The 22477-nt window shown below is 38.2% G+C and overlaps 1 protein-coding gene across 1 annotated transcript in view; it reads right to left on the reverse strand.

Moving 5' to 3' along the window:
* Positions 1–1000: 1000 nt before the first annotated feature.
* The window catches only part of PRIM2 (DNA primase subunit 2), a 125372-nt gene continuing 103895 nt past the window's right edge, over positions 1001–22477 (reverse strand). The window contains exons 12-14 of the mRNA XM_040598522.1: positions 21949–22031; positions 7760–7828; positions 1001–1610 (exon numbers count right to left, since the gene is read on the reverse strand). Of these exons, the coding sequence (XP_040454456.1) occupies positions 1383–1610; positions 7760–7828; positions 21949–22031 (380 nt within the window). The 3' untranslated portion in view covers positions 1001–1382. The remainder of the gene's footprint in view (positions 1611–7759; positions 7829–21948; positions 22032–22477) is intronic.

Genomic DNA, 22477 nt, shown 5'->3' on the forward strand with positions numbered 1-22477 from the left:
GTTGCATATTTGTTCTTTCTTCTCCTATTCCTAAATACTTCTTTTGCACTATTCTTTAGGTTGTATTTCTTTAAGGATCAGCCCTCGGCCATGGATGATTCGTTTATACCCATGGGGCATCTGGCATCCAAGATCATAGATTAATTCATTCTACACAAAATAACTACTTATGACTCATTAGCTACAGAAATACATCAAAATCATTATAAACACAGGCGGTACACCATGCAATTGTACAAAGCTAGGCTGTCATTTGACAGTTGCTGTTATGGCTAAAACAAAGCTTCAGGTAGGGCAAGACAAGCCCAGAAAAATCAGGCTCAGTGAGTCTCCATACTAAGGCCGTGCAGAGTTAATACTAGCAACGACAATTCTGTGCTTAGGTGGTTACAGGGCTATACCAGTAGCTAGGTCACTCTCCAGGGAGGGGGTAATGCTGTCTTGAAACTCCTTAGGCATCAGATAAAATAAAATTTCAGCCTTTCAGATCCCCAAGAGAATACTCTACAGCATGATATAAAATAGCAGCTCTATTTAGAGCTTCCACGCATCGGACAGTGGCTGCTGCTCAATTGAATGCCACTGGTGTGTTAGATGACGTGGGCTTTGGAGGAATGGGTGGAATTCAGGCAACCCAAAGCTGCATTCAGATGGCTGTTTAGCTTAGTAGGACACAGGAGGCTCCAGCCACACTCAGACATTAAGGAAACTTTAAAAGGAACATATGCTAATAAGTTTTTAGCTTCTTCAAGATGCATCGGCTTTTTGGATTACCTTCTTACATACAGGTATCCAAACTCTGCTTATATTCTATTTCAAGCACCAAAACCAGCTCTCCAAATGTCGTGTCAAGATACACAAATTAGGAAGCTGATTTCCCTCAGCTCCTCATGTAGAAGAGAGATAGACAGACTCCTCCAGAGGGTAATTTTGATCATAAGAACTTCTATTTAATTATCATCCAAATACAACTAAAAAGAAAACACACAAAAAAAAAATCTGCTTCGCAATTTATTCATTAAGAAGAAACATATAAAAGTGACCATAAAATGGGATACAAATATTTAAACATTTTGAAGAAAACCAAAAAAAGTTAGACAAAAATCATTTAATAATTGGGAAGGAACTTTCATTTCCCATCCTTCCACATAAAACAATGTCCCAAAGCAGTAAGTACTAGGTGCAATTACAGTTATCTCTCTCTCCAGGCTACTGAAAGCACTACATGTCTGTGTCTTCCAGGTAGTGAAGTGCATATTCCTTAGTTTAGGGACAAACTCAGCCAGAGAAGGGAAAAAATGAAAGAAAGAAAAAAATCCCAAACAAACACACACAAAAACCAAAACCAAACCAAAACGAAAAAACACAAGTAACACAGCTGCTCAGTCCTCAGTGAAGTATGCCTCCAGTCCCTCCAGTTCTGCATCATCTGTTGTATTTGAAGAGGTGGGAGTAGTATTCGAATTCATGTTTTCCTGACTATTACTTTTTTGTTGAGAGGTTCCTGAATTACTTAATTCCTTCTTCAGTTCTCTACCACCACTTAACAGCCTTTGACTCTCTGTAAAATACCGATTAGGATGATTCAAAGAAAACCCAATGTCTTCAACCTGCATAGGAAAGGAACATTGAGTTATTATATTTATTTTTAAAAGTCATCTTTTTCACACTCAAGCACAAATTAATTAGCAATTTAGTAAGTTCCAACTTTGTTGAAGAAAAAGGCATCAGTTTGTAAATACTATCCCAGTAAGTATTAGCATGACACAGACTTACTTTCATCAGAAAATTTCTTCCTTCATGTTAGAAATAAAATTAGTGCTTTGGCATATTCAAACAGTATTTCACACTGTCTTTGCTGTAGTAAGTAAAAATAACATCCCAAAACATATAAAACACTAGAAGTGAAATGGCATACCTTTACAGATGCAGGACAATTGAACCTACACCTTAAAACAGCATTTCCCTACCCAAAAGAGGGACTGAGACAAGTCTAGACTGCAAACAGCAGTAGAGAGTACTACTAGAAGTTGTAACAACAGCACAGTATAAATCTAGATCTTAAGTATCAGTGTGAAACTGTGAATGGAAACAGGCAGGTTCACCTACTTCCCTGCTTTCTCCAGTAGGTACAAATGCAATGTTTACAACGCAACAGCCCCATAGATCAAGCTGATGTCTGTTCCATCAGTGCCAGCCAGCATCAGCATCCTGAAACTCAGATGCACAACGAATACAAAAGAACATTTCGTCTTCAGTGGAAAAGAAAACAGAAAACTAGCGTAAGGTGCGGCGTATTTTTATTGCTCCTTTCTACTTGGCAGGTGCATTCTTTCAGCTCCATAATTATTAGATATATGAACATTCAATTAATGCTCGTCAAATATTTCAAATCAACAAAGCTTTCAGTTTTAAAAGTAAGCTGTTCTTACATGCTCACCAGAAGTCTCAGTTACAACCTTTGTATCTCTTCTCAGGGGCTCAGAAGTTGGAAATGCTTACTTTAAAAGGTGCTTCCACCTCCTACTCAGGCAATCTGCACCTTTTATCTGCCTGTCAGTTTATGTGAATACTAAGAACATCGCAAGAAAAATCCTGCTCTTAAAAAATACTGGAAAGGTTCACAAACCTGGGACACAAAAAACCAAGGAAGTCTAAGAGCCATATACTGGTAATTTTCTGCTACCACTATCTCCTCTTTTTCCCAGAAGGGCTGGGCCAATCCAAGCATAACAAGCAACTTTGCACACACACAGTGTCTCATGAGGGTATATACTGTGGCTGATTTAATGTGCCAAAACCCATCAGTTTAAACTTCAGCCACTTGTAAGAAATCATAAAGCAGAGGATCAATGTGTGCTCTAAATGGAATCCTGATTAAACGCATTACCGCTGCCTAGCTTAGCTCCATCAGAAAATGCAGACATGTATAACACAATCTAATTCAGACACGAAGACATTAGCAACTGTAGTAAGTGACCTTGCTTGAAAATCGTAAAAATAAGTGACAGGCCCAGCACACTAATTTGGTACTCAAAGGCACAAAGAAAAACAAACAAACAAACAAAAATAAACCCCAACAAAAACCCAACCCAAAACCAAACAGAAAAACCAAAGCCACCACTGAATTTCATTTCAGTCTTATGCTCCAATTTCCATTATGTGGGAGCTAAATTACTTCTTTACACCAAAAAGGCTTAAAAAGAAGCGATAACAGTGAAAAGCTGGCTTTCCTCTTAATTAGTTCTGGGGGTTTTTTACTTTAAAATTTCAGCTTTCATCACACCAATTTAAAAGTCGCTTTGTAACTCTTAATTTTGTTCTAAACTGCTCCCTCCCCATGTGGAGCGATCATGGTGCTACAGTAAATGATATCAATTAAGCACATCCCTTTAAAAAAAAAATATCCAGTATTCTTGTGATTTGATCACAAAAGACTAAGAAAAACAGGTTTTGCATATGTTTTTAAATAAATTAATCAAAAGTGATTCTTCTGTACAATGAAGTTTGCTATGTGTCAGATCTCGTTTACTTCTTAAAAATTCATATGGATTGTAAAATATCAGTACTCAAGAATAAAGTATTTAGAGATAAATATTAATAAGTAACATCTGTTACAGCTGTATCTGTAAAAAGTAACTAATACAGCAATATTCAGGTAAACAACATTAACATCAGTAGTTCCTTTGGAATATTAGCCAGTTAAGCTTTCTTATTTTTACATAATGCTCAGGGGCTCTTAAAACAATCAGATTTGAAAACACTAATTATTCCTACAGGCATGCTGTCATCACAAGGACCTTTATTTAACCTACTAGTAGTTCACAGCTGATATCATCAATCTGGTTTGACTGCATATATGTAGCCAAGATCTCCAAACTGTTTGGACTGGAAATATTTTTCCCTCTTGAGTTGCCATCCAATTCTACCAACTAAAGTAAAATATAATCTTGCTGCTATTGTGACCATGAAAGGCATTCCTCATTAACGTGACTATTTACTTTGGGTTACGGTTACACTGCTTACATTTTTAGGGTGTCTCATTTCCACTTTATGCAAGTTGCCTTGTGTCCTCACTTCAGTAGAAAGTAAAAACTTATCTATAAGGGATAACCAACATGAAATAACTTATTGCAAACTCAGGTACAAATATTAGAACATCAAAGAGCTATGATGCTTTCCATATGGCTTAAAATCCAAATCTGACCATCAAGAAAGATATTTTTGGTAGTGTCTGATTAAATGCTTACTCTAGTTGCCACATAAGCATACTTTATTCCTGATTCTTATTAAAATATGATAACGTTTAAAAATATCTACCCTACAGGCCATTCAGTCTTTTATCAAGTCAAAAGACCTTCTTTTCTTCACATATATCAAACAGCTTGTCTTGATCGAATCACATCGTTATTATTTAGAATAGCTTTCCCAAAAATGAGTATGCCCTAATATACCAGAACTTGAAAAATATGTAAAACTATTCATGCACTATTGTGTTGGTTTTGGCTGGGATGGAGTTAATTTTCTTCACAGTAGCTAGTATGGGGCTATGTTTTGGATTTGTGCTGGAAACCAGGTTGATAGCACAGGGAAGGTTTTGTTACCACTGAGCAGGGCTTACAGAGCCAGGGTCTTTGCGGCTCCTCACCGCACCCCAGCAGCGAGGAGGCTGGGGGTGCACAAGGAGCTGGGAGGGGACACAGCCGGGACAGCTGACCCCAGCCGGCCAAAGGGATACTCCACACCATGTGACGTCACGCTGAGCATATAAAGCTGGGGGAGGAAGAAGGAAGCGGGGGACATTCAGAGTGATGGTGTTTGTCTTCTCAAGTAACCGCTACACATGATGGAGCCCTGCTCTCCTGGGGATGTCTGAGCACCTGCCTGCGGCGAATGAAGAGACGGGACGCAGCTTGATGCAAGCAAATGTCAATTTATTGTACAGAAGCACGAGTTTCTATAGACTCTCAGAAGCTGTGCGTTTTAAACAGATTGGTTCTTGAAGCTAAGCCTTGCATACTGGGCAATCCCCGATTGGTGGTTAACTACCAGCAATTAACCACAAAGTGTTACCTTTCCTTGGCGCCATCCGTCTCCCACTCCCCTGTGCTCTGTAAACATGCCTCATCATGTTAATTGTTGTCTAGACAAGCTCGAGCACATTCCCCTCAGCTAACTGATTGCCATGCATGGTCCTAGTTTGCAGACTGCTCCTGCACCTGCCTGCCAGTGGGAGGTGGTGAATGAGTTCCTTGTTCTGCTTTACCTCCGTGTGCAGCTTTTGCTTTCCCTAGTAAAGCTAGATAAAAAAAGTCTCTATCTCAACCCATGAGTTTTCTCACTTTTACCATTCTGAATCTCTCCACCATCCCCCGGGGATGGGGAGCAAGCGAGCAGCTGTGTGGGCTTGGTTGCCAGCTGGGGTTAAGCCACAACAACTACACTTCGTGCTTTCCTTTCCTACACTTACTGAAAGACCTAACAAATTGCTGATGCGCACATTTCCTTAACCCATTAGTTCCTGCCTGAAGACAATGTACTAGACCACATATATCATGGCTGCTTTCGTTGTGTGGTTGTAGGACAGTGAAACCAAAGTCCAAGAGAGGTGTAGTACTGAAACTAGTAAGGCCAGTTTCCACAGAATATTCAGAGAAGCAGCTTTTAGGTAATTTGTGCTATCTGAACCAGTAGCACTGAGATGCAAAGATACACCCCCCCAAACCCCTCAAAAAAACTTATCTAAACATTCTCACTTTAGCGCCGCTGGATTTATTGGCATAGTCTCAGTGCCAAGCACTAGACAACTGAAGCAAAGCTGCTGCCAGTGTGAGCATAAGATGCAGTAGAAATTTGAGAGAGGATGATGGGGAGGAAATGCAGAGAGCCCTTAAGCAGAGACAGTGTGCATGCAACTGACCAAGTGAACTTAGAAAAATATCATAATCTTAAGTAAGTCCCCACAACAAAGTCATTCATAGTAGATCTAATCCACACATGCTCTGCAACTTTCAAGAATTATACGTAACACTAAGAGCTCTGCCCAACATATATCAAACCCTTCCTCGGTAAAATTTTCACATAATTGAAGCTGAAATCGTCCATGTGAGCTAGTCCATTATTTCCAGGAAAATTTTACTTAAGATTGTTAACCTATTTGAAGAAACAATAACAATGAATGTTATGCTGATTGATTCTTCAGAAATTTCCTTCACTGAAAAGCTCTGCTAGTGGTACAAGAAAGCAAGGGTTTGACTGTCTGATTAGTTGTCACCACACCAGCTTCAGAAACACATCTCTTGACCACCTCATGAAAAAAACTACTAAAGCATAGTCATAGGACAGAAAAATCATTCTGAGCACGCTGGTAACAACTTTAGCAGCTAAACTCTCCTTAAAACATACCGTCGTAAGCATGTGCTATTCAAACTGCAGAAAGTGCCTTTTTGCATGTTCTGCTTTCTCCCACTGAAGTAAGAGACTTACCGAAAGCAAAGCAGAAAGATTCTTAGTGCAAGCAGCAAAGACAGATACCTGTATTACCACAAGACTGAAAAAAATAATGCTGTTCTGGAATTTGCCATGGAACAATAGAAAGGCAGCTTTCCTAAAACACAACAGCTCTTCGCCACCGTGCTGATTTATCCTTTGGTGAATGTTGATCTTGGGTTCTATAGTCATCTTCGACAAATACTGTTTCCACTGACTTAGCCTTACACAGGGCAAGTGTTATCTAAATTTAAATTTGTACATATTTTTTGTTTTCCTTCCAGAATATTAGGACTGTTTTATCATTTTCTAAGACTGTAAGACAGTGTTCCTCGCAAATTACAACTGCCAAAACAACACTGAGTATGCCTTTGCTATACATTGACACATAGGATTGCTGGAAATTTGGGGAGACACACAGTTCCACTTAAATCAAATGTCAAAACCAGTAAGAACGAAAGAAATCAAAGGTAAATGTCTCTGGGTGGGTCATCTAATCCTCATGCTCTCTAATCCTCAGCAAGGCTGTTCCCTAGCCTGCTGTCTGAAAGGGATGGTTCCTTTTTTGAGTTGTGGAGAGAACAAAGGTATAAGAAGGGCTGTGCTTCATTGTTTTTTCTTGATGACAAGCAGTCTTAAACCAATGCAAAAGCTGGTTCTTTAAATTAAGAAAAGACATAGGAGGAGGACTGTGGCAATCTTACAGTTTTGTGAAGGATCTTACTTTAACTTTGCCTATGATTAAGCAAATGGGAAAGCTCTGAGAATGTTCATCTATATTTGAAAACTAATCACACATGACTAAAGATGTCCAAAAATATCAAGTGAAAATTAACAATATTAACTATGTATGTGCTGGGACATTAAAGTTTTCATTACAACTTTTAGATCCTTTTTGTTTATTTTTCAAGATATACCTCAAAACATCAAACTTGCATAATGGGTTAAACCCCACAAATTTTATTAAAAACAGGATTCTGAAAAAATTAAATGCCTTGCAATAGATAAAATTCAACAATATTGACCTTTTTAGGAAAAAAGCATAATCTTTTACTACATCTTGTAATGTTTGGGGTATTGACAACATCAATATATAAATGCATAAAACTACAAAATATATGAAATTATTGAAATGGAAAAAAACAAGGCAAGACAGTTAACGATGGATATGAAAACTGCAAATAGCCTCTCAGCTTTATGCACGATTTCCAAGGCCTTCCTCAAGACAAAGACGGTGCCTATAGTCTAATAAAAATCAGTAGCTACTTACATCATGCACGAACTCAAAGTACTTCTGACAGGCCAGCTGGTAATGCATGCCCTTCACCAATTCCAGGATCTGTACAGAAGGAGAAAAATGTAACGGATTCAGAAGTAGCACACATACATATTGTTGATACTTACCATGACAAGGTATTTCACAACAGCCTTATATAATAGCTCATGAAAATTTGCAGCACATGACATCTTTGATATCTGCATATCCTACTGGTAACTGACAACATTTAGACAACTATAGCTTAAAATTACCCTGGCTACATTAAAAACAAGATAAAACCACAGGAAGACACACCTAGTCCTTAAAACATAATTTCAATACTCTTAACTTCAAGAATAAGTTGAATCTCTATTTTTGCAATATAATTGTGAAAGTCATTGTCAAACGATATATCATACTGCAATATCTCTTCCATAATTGCAGACATAAATCTAGTAATTCAAGTGGTTGAAGAATGAAGCAATCTAAGACACTATTTGTATTTTTATTTTCCACATTACCAGTTCATGCAGATATAGAATAAAATACTACTGTGTTCCCATCAAGAAAATTTAATGCAAATCCTTTAGACAAGTATCTGTGAGAGGGGAATGCTTTTACCGTCAATCAGATTTGTCCTTTTTGAAATGAAGTTATTTCTAGTCAAGCTCAGCAGAATATGTGAGTGAATAGCCTGTTTTGAACACCTATTAGGAAAATCATGCCATCTTTTGTAAATACAATTTGCTTCCCAATTCTACTTCAGGTAATCTCTTCTGTGCTGCATAAAGTCTCATTCTTATCACCAGAATGCAATGCCAGTTGAAATTTTTTCGTTTGTTCACCTCCCCTCTCCTTTATATAATCAAAATGCATGCTTCCTCTGCTTATCAAACAGAGAAAATTGCTGGAATTAAGAGATAGCCTCAGTGGAAGGAAAAATAGTTTTAAAGAAATGTTAATTTCAAGCCCCTTTCCCAAGGTTGACCTTTGTGTCAAACACAGCGATACGCTCCAGCTTAAATCCCTGCTGTACTCATTATTGAATTTATTGACAGATGTATAAATAAATTACATTTGCTGAATGGATAAAACCAGCAACACACTGCCAAGAAAGTACTTAGCGGCACTGTTTCACTGTAATAGCCCAACTGATTACATTTCTGTCCCTCTTGCCACCTCCTGTTAAATCTTCTGTAAAAGATCAAGGCCAAGGCCAATAGGCGATGAAGTTTGAAATCTTGCACTATCTGTATACATACATGTTTTTTTATTTTCTTCTTCCTCCTTTGAAAATTAACTGAAAAAATCAGCGTCACCTTAAGCAGTTTAGGATTGAAGAAACTCGTCTAAACACTTCAGTTACATGTTGCCTTACGTTTTCCTGTTTGTTCGTTACAATTAAATCTGTGCCATGCAAAAGAGCGATCCCTATTTTACAGTAAATGCTAACCATGTTGTATGTATGCACTTTTTTAAAAAGTGTTTTTCATGCAATTTGGAGTAATGATCAGAAGACCTGTAAGTCTGTTGGTTAGTTAAAAGAAACATTCATAATGTCCTGTAGCATTCAGACTTTTCTAATCTGAATTTTCCAGCTGAAATAAGTTAAATAATTTAATCTAGCCCATAAATACTTTGAGTTTTCTCAAAATTATTCTTCATTTAATCAAGATTACACCTAATAAAAATTATATAAATAAAAAGTTCAGGTGCAATAAATAAACAAATAAAGATTCAGGTGCAAAGATATTTTAACTCTCAGAACCTTAAGTGAGCAAACAAAAACTTCAATATGGACAAATTCTGAGTATAAACCACCGAAAGTTCAAAGGTATTGAAGTCCTCTTGTAATTTAAGAGACCTTTTTGAAAAAGCTGATCAGTTAAAAGGCTAGTAGTCATTCTGCGGTTTGTTTCAACTTTTGAATCACTGACCATAGTTGTAGCTGCTTTTTGTAGCAAAGATGTCATTACCCAACTGAACCCAACCTGGAAAGTGGAAAAGACAAGGATTATCAAAGCTAGCTTTCGATGTACTAATTCACAACGATTCACAGGATGTAAGACCAAGCTACTGTTGTGTTCTCTGACAGTTCAGCAGAAATATCCCAACTTCAAGTGACAGAAGAGGGATCACGGACCAACACAGCACAGAAGACGACAGAATAAAGAGGCACTTAAAAATAAATTCCAGTTGCGTAGGAGAAATTATTCTGAGCAAATTATTCTGAAACCAAGCCCATTTCAGCCCTTGACCCACCCCTGGGAAAATCTTGACCCACCCTTAAGGTGGAGAAGAGGACTCCATTGAATCAATGCTGCTGACATACGACAGCTATAATGGCCATGTTATCAGAGCTGGCCTTGAAGGACTTTACAATCTGTAAGAGCAACCATGTTATTGTGCAGCAGCTGAACCTTTGCTGCCCAGCTACATTGCTGTTTCACCAAGGAAATACTGTCCCACTCCCCCGAGACCCCTCTCAGACCTCTCAGAGACTATTAGGTCCCCACATAGATTCTTCTGCTGTACTACTATCAAGACATGTATCTTTGAGAAAAGCTGTTAGAAGGGCCTCTACTAGCATTCCCCACTGAAGTCTGGTAACTAGGTTTTCATGCCGCTTCTTTTCCAGGCATTGAGCGCTCCATAAAACAGATGCCCACCAGAACAGATCAGAGACTTCCATCCAGTTTGTTAAATTTATCAATGTACTTGATTGCACTGGTAGTCATCATTTTACTTGTGCTCCTTTATCATCCCCACCGCACCACCTCCCCAGCTTTGACTGGTTAGTCAATTTCAGCCAAATTTGACAAGTAGAGATGACAAAGCTATACAGTTCCTACACGCTGGTTAAAAGTTGTGGTTGGGTAGACCATCCAGAACAACATTTGTGGCTCATTCAGCCAAAAGCAGTTATAACTTAGCTGCTACTCAGAGAGGCAGACAGAAGGCAGCCAAATGATGAGCCTGATATTTAGCACATATGTAAGTTTAAACTGGCCACAGCACAGGGGACCAGGTTCACCTTCTGCATATATGACACGGCTAAGGAATAAGGGGGACATTAAACATATCCAAAGAACAGGTTTAATAGATTAACTGGCTTTAATAGGGAACAAGTTGCTAAGAGAAAAAACAAGAGAAGGTTAAAAATTGCAATAGGATGGAACTCAGCTAGAAAGGAATCCTCTGTGCGAGAGAAACTAAAAATCCTCTATTTCAATAAAACAGAATTATCATTCATAATAAATACTATCTTTCCTACTACATTTATGCACATAATGAAAACAAGCTCACAGCTGTTTTCCAGTAGCGTTACCCAGGAACAGATCTCCACCTAAAACTGCCTTAATTCACAGCAGCAGCTTGTCTCTATATATATTAAAACATTCGCACTGAATCGCTTTATTTTGCAATTAAAGGTACATACTCAAGGACTCTTTTTGTTAGTTCTTATGTGCCTTTTCTTTCACTGCCATCTGCAACTTGCTTTTCTGATGTTGCTTTATGGACTGCTAATGAGGTCAAGATGATGTTTGGCATCTGTATGCAGCCTCCTGCTTTACAGATCCTCGCATTCAAAGCTAAGATGTAGCACAACAGGGTAGGTTGGTCTCTATGATTATTCACTGTTATTTTCAGTTACTCACAGTTAGTTCTATTTGAAAATTGCAGAATTAACGTACATTTTCAAAATTAAAATCTTTCTACTATAGATTCAGTTAAGTATAACTAATTTCTAACTTTCTTTTTATTTCAGAGGTGACTGAAGATATGACTGGGAGCAACTGCTGGAGCGTATCTGAACATATTCCAGTTTTCATCTCTTTCAGGTCACTTTGTCACCATCTCTGCACTGAGTCCTGCCCCAGGACTCCCCAGTGCCCTTTGCCTCCCGGTCAGTACAGCCATCTGTTCTTTCTGCTGCTTTCAGGTATTTCCTTTATATTTAAAACTGATACTGAAGGTTTCATATTCATAATGTATGCATGTATAGCACAATTTTCTCAGATTTGTTTTCCCTGAAGGAAAAAATAGAAAGCCTAGAAAATCATTGTTTCAGCTTTGCCAGAGCTCCTTTTCCTTTTAGACTCTTTGAGTTGCCCTTTGTAGTGAAGAGTAGTTGACCACACAGTGTTTAGCATTTAATATGGTAATATTTAGGGCACCATAACAGACCAATTTCTCCCCTGCAATTTCCATCACACTGTCAAACAACAAAACTTAATTATATTCTAGCACACTTCAAAAAAGTAAAAGGCAGTCATGCTCCAGAAGGTGGTATTTTATTAATGTGTCTTGAAAATACCTGTACTTTTTCCTCCATTTTTCATGTATAGGCTTTCTAGCCTGAAGTTCTTACTTCATGTATGTCAGTAAGAAACTCATTAAACACTTAACAACAGAGTAAGTGAGTATCTGAATGAAAAGAATATGTCAATATGTGCCCATATTTGCTGCAGCAAACCCTGGGCAGCTTATTAAATGAAGACAGATGTTAATTTAAACTGAGTTAATTTTGAAAGGAAACAGCTCTAATGTTAGTTGGTTTTGTTTGCTTGGTTGTGAGCTATTTTTCTAAGTTATATACAGCCATCTGCTGAAAGCCAATGGTGTGAGCATCAAATGGGAGAAGGGTTAATGCACCTGAGTATTCCACTTCTGTTTTCACATAGTTTTAAAATAACGTTATAAAAATGTACATTTTATGATTAGAATTTTTTGGCTATTTCTCAGTGACATGTTTTCATTTAAATGACAAGTCCTGCATGAGTTTACAGCCACCTATTTTAAAGACAGTCATAGCTGATTTTAGATATGACAGATAACCCACATTCCTCTGTTGCAATTTAAGTCAAAGCCTGGATTCTTATGAAGTATGAAAGCAAGCACCTGAAATACTTTAAAAAAATAAAAGTTACAACATGAAAAAAATTTGAAGCATTTGCTTCATATACATTCTAAGTTTGCAACAAAACAGTTTCAAGAACAATGACCTGAAATATTTTTCAGATGTTCGTTCACTGTTTTCCTGTTTTCTCATGCTGAACTGTGTGTTTATGCCTTAAGACTTTTTTGTGTGCTTCTTTTTTCCTTCTTCTAAATAAAAGTTTCATGAGTAGTTTAATACACTGTAAATTGAAGCTGACGAAGTGTGAAGACACAGCCCCTAATTCTGTCCACCCATTCCTGCCATCTGAAAATGAACCCCATTCCTCCTCACGTTCCCCAAGTAAGCCTATAGTTGGATAGGTTTTTTTAATTATTTTACCACGTAGTCATAAGGCCAGCATAAGGAGAGGAATGGAAACTCAACAGGCAGGGATGAACAAACTACAACTGCCTTCCACACCAGCAGGGCCCATTTACGCTAATTAACTGCAGCTTGAGATTTGAGTAAGGAATTTAAATACTTCTAAATTGGACACACTGAAATTAATGCCATTCACCTCTTTAACAAGAGGAAAAAAATTATGCATTTTAACTCTACTTGTCGTATTATTTGTTCTAAAAGGCCCATTTGACTGAGCACTGGCACAAGTTGCCCAGTGAGGTTGTGGAGTCTCCACCGTCAAAGACAGTCAGAACCCATCCGGGGACAATCCTGGGCACCCGGCTCTAGGACAACCCTTCCTGAGCAGCGGGGCTGGACAAGATAACCTCCAGAGGCACCTTCCAACCTCAGCCACACTGTGATTCAATAATAAGTATAGCACCTGACTGTACATTCTTATTACGTCCTTTTGGTAGTTAGAATATCAAATCCAAATTTTAAGAAATACATTTTCCAGTTCAACTATTTACCTTATGTACTTTCTGCTGTGTTCTATGTATAGTAACATCTGTGTACATACACTAGAAGTCTTCTGTATTCTTGGTTTTTTATAATCAAACCGGTTAGCTGTGCTTCTCACTGTTTCTGTATGGCTTGCATTCTATCAAGTTTTCTTTTCCTATGCTGTTTTTTTTTGTTTTACTGTCACAAGCCCATTCATTAATCAACGCCTACACTTTTTTCTTACCAGTACTTAAATTGGATTATTGAACAGTCCACTTATTTAATCACATACAGCCTTTTAACATTATAATCTCACCTGACAATAACCTGATATAACTTCTCATTTCTAATACTTGTCTCCACTTACCAACAATAAACTGAAGATTGGGAAAATTTAGTAGTCAGAAATATTGTAACTCAAATTTTTAAAATTATCAGTTTTAAGCCATGTCATGTTAAGATGTCATGTCATCTTAAGATTTTAAGCCACATCATGTTAATACTTTACAATATTCTACTCACTGATGGTGCAAGCAATGGTAACATCACAGCACGAATAAACACACACTAAAAAATTCAGGTGGGAATTTTAATATCAGAAAAGAAGTCTTAGATCTGGCTAGTTAAATCTGTAATTGTATTGGTTCAGCTTTTATGCAAAAGCAGTCCTACTGAAATGAATAAGCATGTTTGTGCTTGGAAAAAAAAACAACCCAAACACAAGACAATTACACAAGGCACATATTTTAGCTGGGAAACCACACAAGTGTAGTGTCAAGATACAGGGTCTACAGAGTAACTTAGAGAAAGTATAATGTCAGATAAAATAGGAAAGACATACTCCTCAGCACACAACTATTATTCTCAAAATTATGGAAAGGCTGAATGTTGTCTCCTATCACTAAATGTTCCTCATCTATAGAAAATACGTGGAAACTTTCAGCACACAAATCTACACCAGAGTGTCAGAAAGATTTATTTTGAATAATCTTACTTCTGAGACTTTCACACTATATACTTTGAAAGACTTAATCATTTTAAAGCATTTACACGTTTTGATGTAATAAAGACAATAACTATCTGAGGGATTTTGGACAGTGAACAAGGTGTCTTGGCCACCAGTTCAGAAATCTGAAAGCCCATTTCTGGATTCAAGGTCCAATGCTTCTATAAATTTCCTGGCAGAAAATGTGTAAGGGTACCTGTCCTGGTTTCAGCTGGGATGGAGTTAATTTTCTTCTTAGTAGTTAGTACAGTGTTGTGTTTCGGCTCTGATGTGAGAACAATGTTGATAGCACACTGATGTTTTTAGTTGTTGCTGGGTGATGTTTATACTGAATCAAGGACTTTTCAGTTCCTTGGGCCCTGCCAGCCAGAGGGCTGAAGGGACATGGGAAACTGGGAGGGGACACCGCCAGGACAGGTGACCTGAACCAGCCAAAGAGATGTTCCATACCATATGACGTCATGCTGAGTATATAAGCTGGGGGAAGGAGGAGGAAGCTGGCGACATCCGGCATTATGGTGTTTGTCTTCCCCAGTAACCATTACGTGTGCTGGAGCCCGGCTTCCCTGGCGATGGCCGAACACCTGCCTGCCCCTGGGAAGTGGTGAATGAATTCCTTGTTTTGCTTCACTTGCATACGTGGCTTTTGCCTTACCTATGAAATTGTTCTTATCTCAACCCTCAAGTTTCACATTCCTTTCTGATTCTCCATCCCATCCCTCTGGGTGAGGGGGAGTGAGCAAGTGGCTGCGTGGTGCTTGGTTGCCGGACGGGGTTAAACCACGACAGCGCCCTATTTTATAATTTGAGATTTAACTGGTTAATTTGGGGTAGAATTCTTTCCCCAGTAAAAGCTCACAAAATGTCCAACAAAGGAAGGTCTTCCTTTCTCCTATGAACCTAAAAGCAAAAGGTGTACTCCTTATCTCACAAGTATGAAGGACAGCCCTAGAAACAGGACACTGAGAACAGCAGTGGAAAACTAACCATCTTGGGTAAAACCACAACCGTATGGGCTGGACACTAGCCCACATTCTGGCTCACATAATAGCCATGAGGAAGAAGCTTTATAAACAAGAAAGGAGCTGGTTCATGGGCTTGAAGGGAAGACAGGAGTACTCTAAGCCAACAGATTACAAACAATTTATAACCACGTAGCTAAATCCAAAATAAACATTTGGAAAACTATGCATCATTCACACAAAAATGGACAGGTCTGAAATTAAAAATTTTGAGCATAAGTCCAGTACTTGAGAGGCTAAAGAAAAGCTCCATATTTTTCAAATCCAATAAATATCCCAAAATAAACAAGGTAAAAACACTGAAAAAGATTGAAAATAACATTAATAGACGTATCTTGATAACGTCAGATGGAAGCATGCTCTTGCTGTTAAAAAAAAAAAAAAAAAAAACATTTGACCACAGAAGAATGTAGTTTACCACAGAGAACCAACTACAACCTATATTGGAAAAAAGAGATCTCAAGGACAACTGAAGTACTTGATCGAAGTCCCAACAATAACTTGCAGGAACCTCAATGTTCCTCAAAAAATGGCCTCAGGTTCTGAATGGACAGACAGGGCAAGCCTGAAACCAGACCTGAAATCAAGGTGGAGCACAAGGTGATTTGTAAAGAATGCACAGAAACAGATGGCATAAACAGCAAACACAGCAAGGGAAATGCATACAAACCAAGCAGTTGCTGCTTGCAATTCTTTTCTGCAACAACCAAATCCACCTGAAGCAACTGCCAATCAACTAAGACAGTGGCCTGGATTTCATGACTCAAGGACCTCCTGAGATAACCTGTGAAAGTTATGGGAGAACTAGGAAAAAGAATTACTCATGTGAGTATTCCAAATTTTCTGATGGTCTAAAGCACTGTGAACTAACCTCATGGAAGATAAACCACCACCACTCAAACATCTATATCCCCTTGATGAATACAATATATTCAGAAATAAGCCATGCATTTTGTGCTGACAGCTGGCACAAAGACTATTGAAGAGAAACACATAAAACATCAAAAAAAGCATTGTCCCATGAGACCCCCCTGGACTCTCATCAGCAAGAAAAAAAAAAAAAAAATCCTCAAGGTTAGTTTGTCAGCAGGACCTTGATGAATATTAAAAAAATGTTGTGAACAAATGGAAAGGAAACAGCCTCAAACAGTAACAGTTCTGATTTAGATCACTGCTTATGATCTGCAGATAAGGGTTCAACAGATGCTATGAAAAAACAAGAGTCCCCCGAACAAGAAACACAGGCTTCCAGGCACTGCTGATAGAGACATGTTCTAAGTCTGCACCAAACTCAGACTCGCGTATCTGCGTTCACCCTTGCAGAAATTGTACCCCAAATGAAACAGATTTGAAGTAGCCACGCAAAGTAAAATCCTTAGTGCGGGGCCTGAGTTGCCACCGCTTCTCTGGACCCTCTGGCCAGGACAGCACCAACATCCTGATTGATGCTTCTGGGAGGTCTGATGAGCTTCCAGTCAATCTCTGTTTCACAATGAGAATTTAATCTTAGTAAGGAATAGAAACCGTTGACCTTTGAAACCTTTAAAGTGGACTTCGTAGCTTAGGAGAGAAAAAAATTATTACTGCTTATCTGAAGAAAGCAGCATGACGTACTCTCACAAATACCATTTGTCCAGAAGAATACCCTGGAATATCTAGCTCAGCAAAAGCTATGACTATACAGAAGTTTCAACAAGAACAAAACACTTGGTGAGCACACAAACACAATTGTAGGTGTGAGCTCTGAAGATCTCATGATCTTGGGTACAGATATGCTCCTTGAGACCTAGCATGAAGATGTCTTTTAAAAACCTCATTCATTTCCATTACAATGGCTATGTAACAGATTCACACATTGTCAGATAATTGTAGGAAAAAATCTAGGGCAGAAACCATCTACCCAAGAGGTCTCCTAGTTATAGATACATGCTTATAGGATACAAGGAATCTGTAGCCCTGAAAACACTTAGTCTAGGTGAAAAATATACTACTAAATAAAACCAAGATTAATCACCCAGAATTTACACAGCGCTATAAGCAAAAACCTACAGTTCATTTTAAGAACTAGTATTATCTCCAAACGGATAGAATTGGTGAGTTAAAAAAGAAAGAAAAAAAGAAGGATTCTACTGCTCTGTTGCAATTACTGTCAACTGAAGGTCATAATCCTAGAAAGGCAGAAAGAAAGCAAGTGCCTGTTAGTTCGAAAAATTAATGAATGGCTAAGTTGATATGCTGCTGGGAGAGTGGGTTCTCAGAGAGGAAATGCCATAGCTAAACTTTTGGAAAAAAGCAATAAAAACAAACATTTATGTCTGAAGGGGAAGGATTTTATGCAGCCAGTTGTTAGCTGAGTCAGTTCAGAAAGTCCTATCTTCTCAAGTCCAGTAAAATACTATAAATTATAGGTAAAAAAAATCACTTATTAGGAGGATAGCAAACTTGACATATACAAACTAAAAAAACAGTACACCAGGACGGAAATTTTGCCCAGCAGATTGTTTCCTGATAATAATCAAAGGTACCCTCTTAAGAAATGAGCAGGAATACTCTATTTTTCAAAGTCAAACATGAAGTACTTCAAACAGGATTGGACAGTAAATTTGACCAGATTCTAGAATCAGAATGTCTTGACACCATGATCAAATCCCGGGATCCCACAGTGAAGCAGCCTGATCCCAAGCCATCTTTAATTTTTTTTGTGCAGCAGGAGCATTCTTGCTGAAGAAAAGTATCAGGGGAAAAGCACAGAATAACTTTCCCCATTAGAGAAGCTGACAGCAGTCCCACAACCTATCCATCCCAGGAACAGAAATATCAGCACTTCGTTAGATTCTAAGATGGACAGTTCCATTTTGGAGTGCCTCATTGATGAAAGGTGACTTCTAAAATACCATTCCACAGTTTGCAGTCCATTAAATATGTAAATCTATGTACTCACATATATGTTTGCTTTCATTGCTCAGTGCATTACTTTCACAGATCCTGTAGTATTTTATTTTGCTGATACAGAACTTGTTAGTGTTATAATTTGGTATATTAGATATATAAAATACAGTAAACACCAAGTTATAATATATATATATTTATAGACACATACAAAAATATAACTTGGTGTACATAACACATATAATATAACTTGGTAGTGATATATCTGCTGTAAGCAGGGAGGGCTGAAATGATTAATTGATTCAGGAACAGAAGGTCCACTGCGTTACCTTTTAATGTGATTTCCAGAACACTGTAATTTGCACTCAACAGGGACTGCAAGTCTTGAGATTTCATTTGAATTCCTTAAAGCACCTCCTTAGCCACAGAGAAGCATGCATCACTACTAACCTGGAAAGCAAAAGTCTACTGTTCACATGATCTGACACCTGCTGCCACTGCAGGGAGTCTCATAACTCCCTCGGAATCACCCATTAAGAAGCAAGCTGAGAAACAGTTGAGCAAACAACAGCTGGTTCTAGTTACTTTTGCACAGATTTCATATAGAGGCTTGTAAAATGTCCCAAACTGAATATTCAAACCATCAAACATGAACCTGCCAGCTAGCTGCAACTGGTATGGACTGGTTGTAAATTTTGATAACATTTGGACTAAACAGAAGTGACACGTTCTGATCGTCCCATTAATAGAGAGACATGACGCAGAACTACCAGTTAGGAACCTGACCACAGGTTTTGCAGATAGATTATTTAGATGAAGAAAAATAGGGGCTTGGAGCACAGAACAATGAGGGTGAAGATCCTGGGAAGCTGAGGATGATCCTGGAGATCAGAGATGAATGGAGGTGAATGCTGGAAAATGCCTTGGGACACCAGCCTGTAATGCCTGAGACTGTTAACTGCAAGCAGCTGCAAAGCATGCGTTGGCATGACTTTCTGCCCCAATTTCCCAGACTGGTAGTGATTCCCTTGCCAGGAAGGAAAGTTGAGACCTCAGCAAACACACCACCAGAGCAGGGAGCAAATGAGGGACTGTACGAGACAATCAAGCAGAGGTATAGTTCTATTCTCCTTGATTCTTACAACAAACATACAAACAAAAAAGAAACAAAACCAAACCAGTATCCAGATCCACTACAAGCTGTCATTCCCCGTCTCACCCATGACACACATTTGTTGATGATTCAACTACTTTGTCTTTCATTAACTGTATATGAGACTTCCACTCATTGCAGGCAGCTCAGAGTCCTGGAAAACTGATGTAAAATGCCTGCTCCTTTTGTTTGCTGCCCTGTGCACATGGCCACTTAATTGTCCCCTCAGTCCAGAACAAGGCATTCATCTCTACCATAAACCAGGCAGAGAACACTGAATGTCAGTCTTGAGGCCCAGAGTTGTGCAAAGCAACAACATCAGAGGCTTCGAGAGACTGTGAAACCCCCCACCACTGATAACCGTTCACTAAGCTGAAGGAAAAACAACATCTCTGATACTCAGCAACTACCACCAGCATCAGAGAAGACTCTAAAAGGCCACAGTCTGGACTGAAGGATCCTGAACTGCTATTAGTCATGCAAATGTTATTGGACCATGAAAACATAGCAACAAGCAGTGGAGCAGTAAGATCTGTACAATATCTTGGAGACAGATGTCTCTTCCTCTTATCCTACTGAGTATTTCAAAGACTGATGCAAAATATCAGTTTCTGAAAACCCAGCCATAGCCAACTTCTTTTTTATTTGTATTATTATTTATTTATTAGCAGCAGCAGCTTTTGAGTGGAGGCTCATTTGTCTTGGGTTTAGTTACTACTACTACCACCACTATTATTATTACTATTAGTACTACCGCTATTATTATCGTTATTATCATTATTATTAATAATAATATTACTATTATTCAGGTGGAAGGGGTTTTGTTTTGGATTTAGTTTGGTTTAACACTAGGAGCAGCCACTGCAAAGCCCTGTACCCCAACTGTACTTAAACTGACACCACAAAATCCGTGAACAGGATGGCATCCACATCTGGGCAAAGATGACAGTGATGGAGACTGTTTTTCTTAATCACTTTTGATAAGAAAATTTAAGATTCCTAGTGCATTGCAATCCTACTTTACAAGGGGAAAAAAAACCCAAACACGCAAACACAGATACAAAAAACAAAATCCAATTCACATCAAGTAAGGAACTATGTTAAATATAAAGATACTGCCCTACTGTGCAAATTCACTGAAGGAGTAACCTCTACTAAATCCTACCCACACATAGCAAGGCAGCTAAAACAGTAAATACTCACCAATCTTTCCAATGATTAGCAGGATAAAAATCCTAGAGTAGCATCAATTTTTGATGCATATAGAAAGGAAAAAAGCCAAAGGAAAGTATCTCTAGTGTCTATCAGATACATGGAAGAGAGCCAAATGCTTATTCATATCAACCAGGAGAAAAGAAGAAAAAACAAAAGAAACAACATTCCTAGGAAAAAGTCTGGGTATTTCAAGAATTTGTCAAGAATTATCATGAATGAACAATAAACACTCTAAAACTATTCTCTTTTTTTTTTTAATTCTACTTGTTCTTTCTAAGGGAGACTAGTTTTAAGTGGAACTTTCACATTCTTTTCTATCTAGTTCAACATTCTGTTGATGCCTGACAAGCAACGGTGACATTCCACACAAACTAACGATGACAACTTCAAGCAGGTTTTTCCTACAGACCTAAAGCAGATTTCACGACTCTTTGCTGAACTGTATCAGCTTAACTCTAACCACTACAACTTCCTCCAACGAAAACAATGTCACCCTTTTATAGTCTTAACCGCTTGCTACATCAAGCAATGCCAGTCACATTCCTTCCGTATACCTCTCAAAAATTTCCAGTTCCTGCCTTGTCCTTGCTATATAAGATAGGTTTTGAATTTAGTGTTACCTTTTAAAAAGCTACTAAAAAAATCTCTGCTTAATTTCACTAGGTATTTGATGTGCTTTTGTTTAAGGGAAGTTAGCACAATGGATTATTTAAAAATGTACGGGTTTATTAGTTTATTACAGAAAATAATCACTTATGTCTACTGACTACACAGTGGAGTCTTCGACAAGTCACTGCAAAAACAAAAATAGATTTTCTAAAACACTACCAGATTCAAACATTTGTTTTATCACAGTGCAGTAAAATGAAGTAAAACAAAATTCTGTATTGCATCGACTATAGCAATAAACTGACTCATGATACTAAACAATAAAAGGTAATGAAAATAATCAACATATCAGTGGGAGCACTGGAGCCAGTAAGTCAATATTCTGGCTTAAACATTTTATTAGGAGAGATACTTCACGATACACACTGACAAATCACATACAGCATTCCTACACAAAGAGAAAGTAAAATTGAAAAGCAGTGCCTTATTAATGAAAGCACCAAACAAAATATGCCTTACCTGATTTATTCCACTGGGAGGAACCTTGTATGACTGCAGCTTCTGCCTCAACAGCTCAGGAACACAGTGGCGGAATGGGCACCCTGGCAGTAAAAAACAAGCAAGCTCACAAACAAGGCTGTTTACCCAGGAGTTAGTGCAGTAAGGCACTCAAGAGACTAGCTAAGCTCTTCCTAATTATCTAACAGCTTATCAATATGAAAGTTAATTGCCCACGTGTACAATTGCTTACTTTTTTAATTTTGAGGTTTTGCAGGGTATTTTTTAAATAATTACTCCATTGCATGGTTATCGAGGCACAATGGGCTCATGAGTTACAGAAAATACCCTAACATAAACGAACCACAGTTCTCATCCACTGACAGGAAAAGAGTTTTACTTAGTTCCTTACTAACAACCATTCCACTAGTACAGTTAATAGCTGCGGGGAAAAAAAATGAAAAGACAAGTAATAAGCACCAACTGGTCTTTAAAAGCACAGTCCTTAGCAAAAATATTACTTTATAAATACCTTAGAAAGTTCCACCAC

This window comes from Falco naumanni, chromosome 6 (genome assembly GCF_017639655.2).
Source record: "Falco naumanni isolate bFalNau1 chromosome 6, bFalNau1.pat, whole genome shotgun sequence".
Taxonomy (NCBI): Eukaryota; Metazoa; Chordata; class Aves; order Falconiformes; family Falconidae; genus Falco; species Falco naumanni.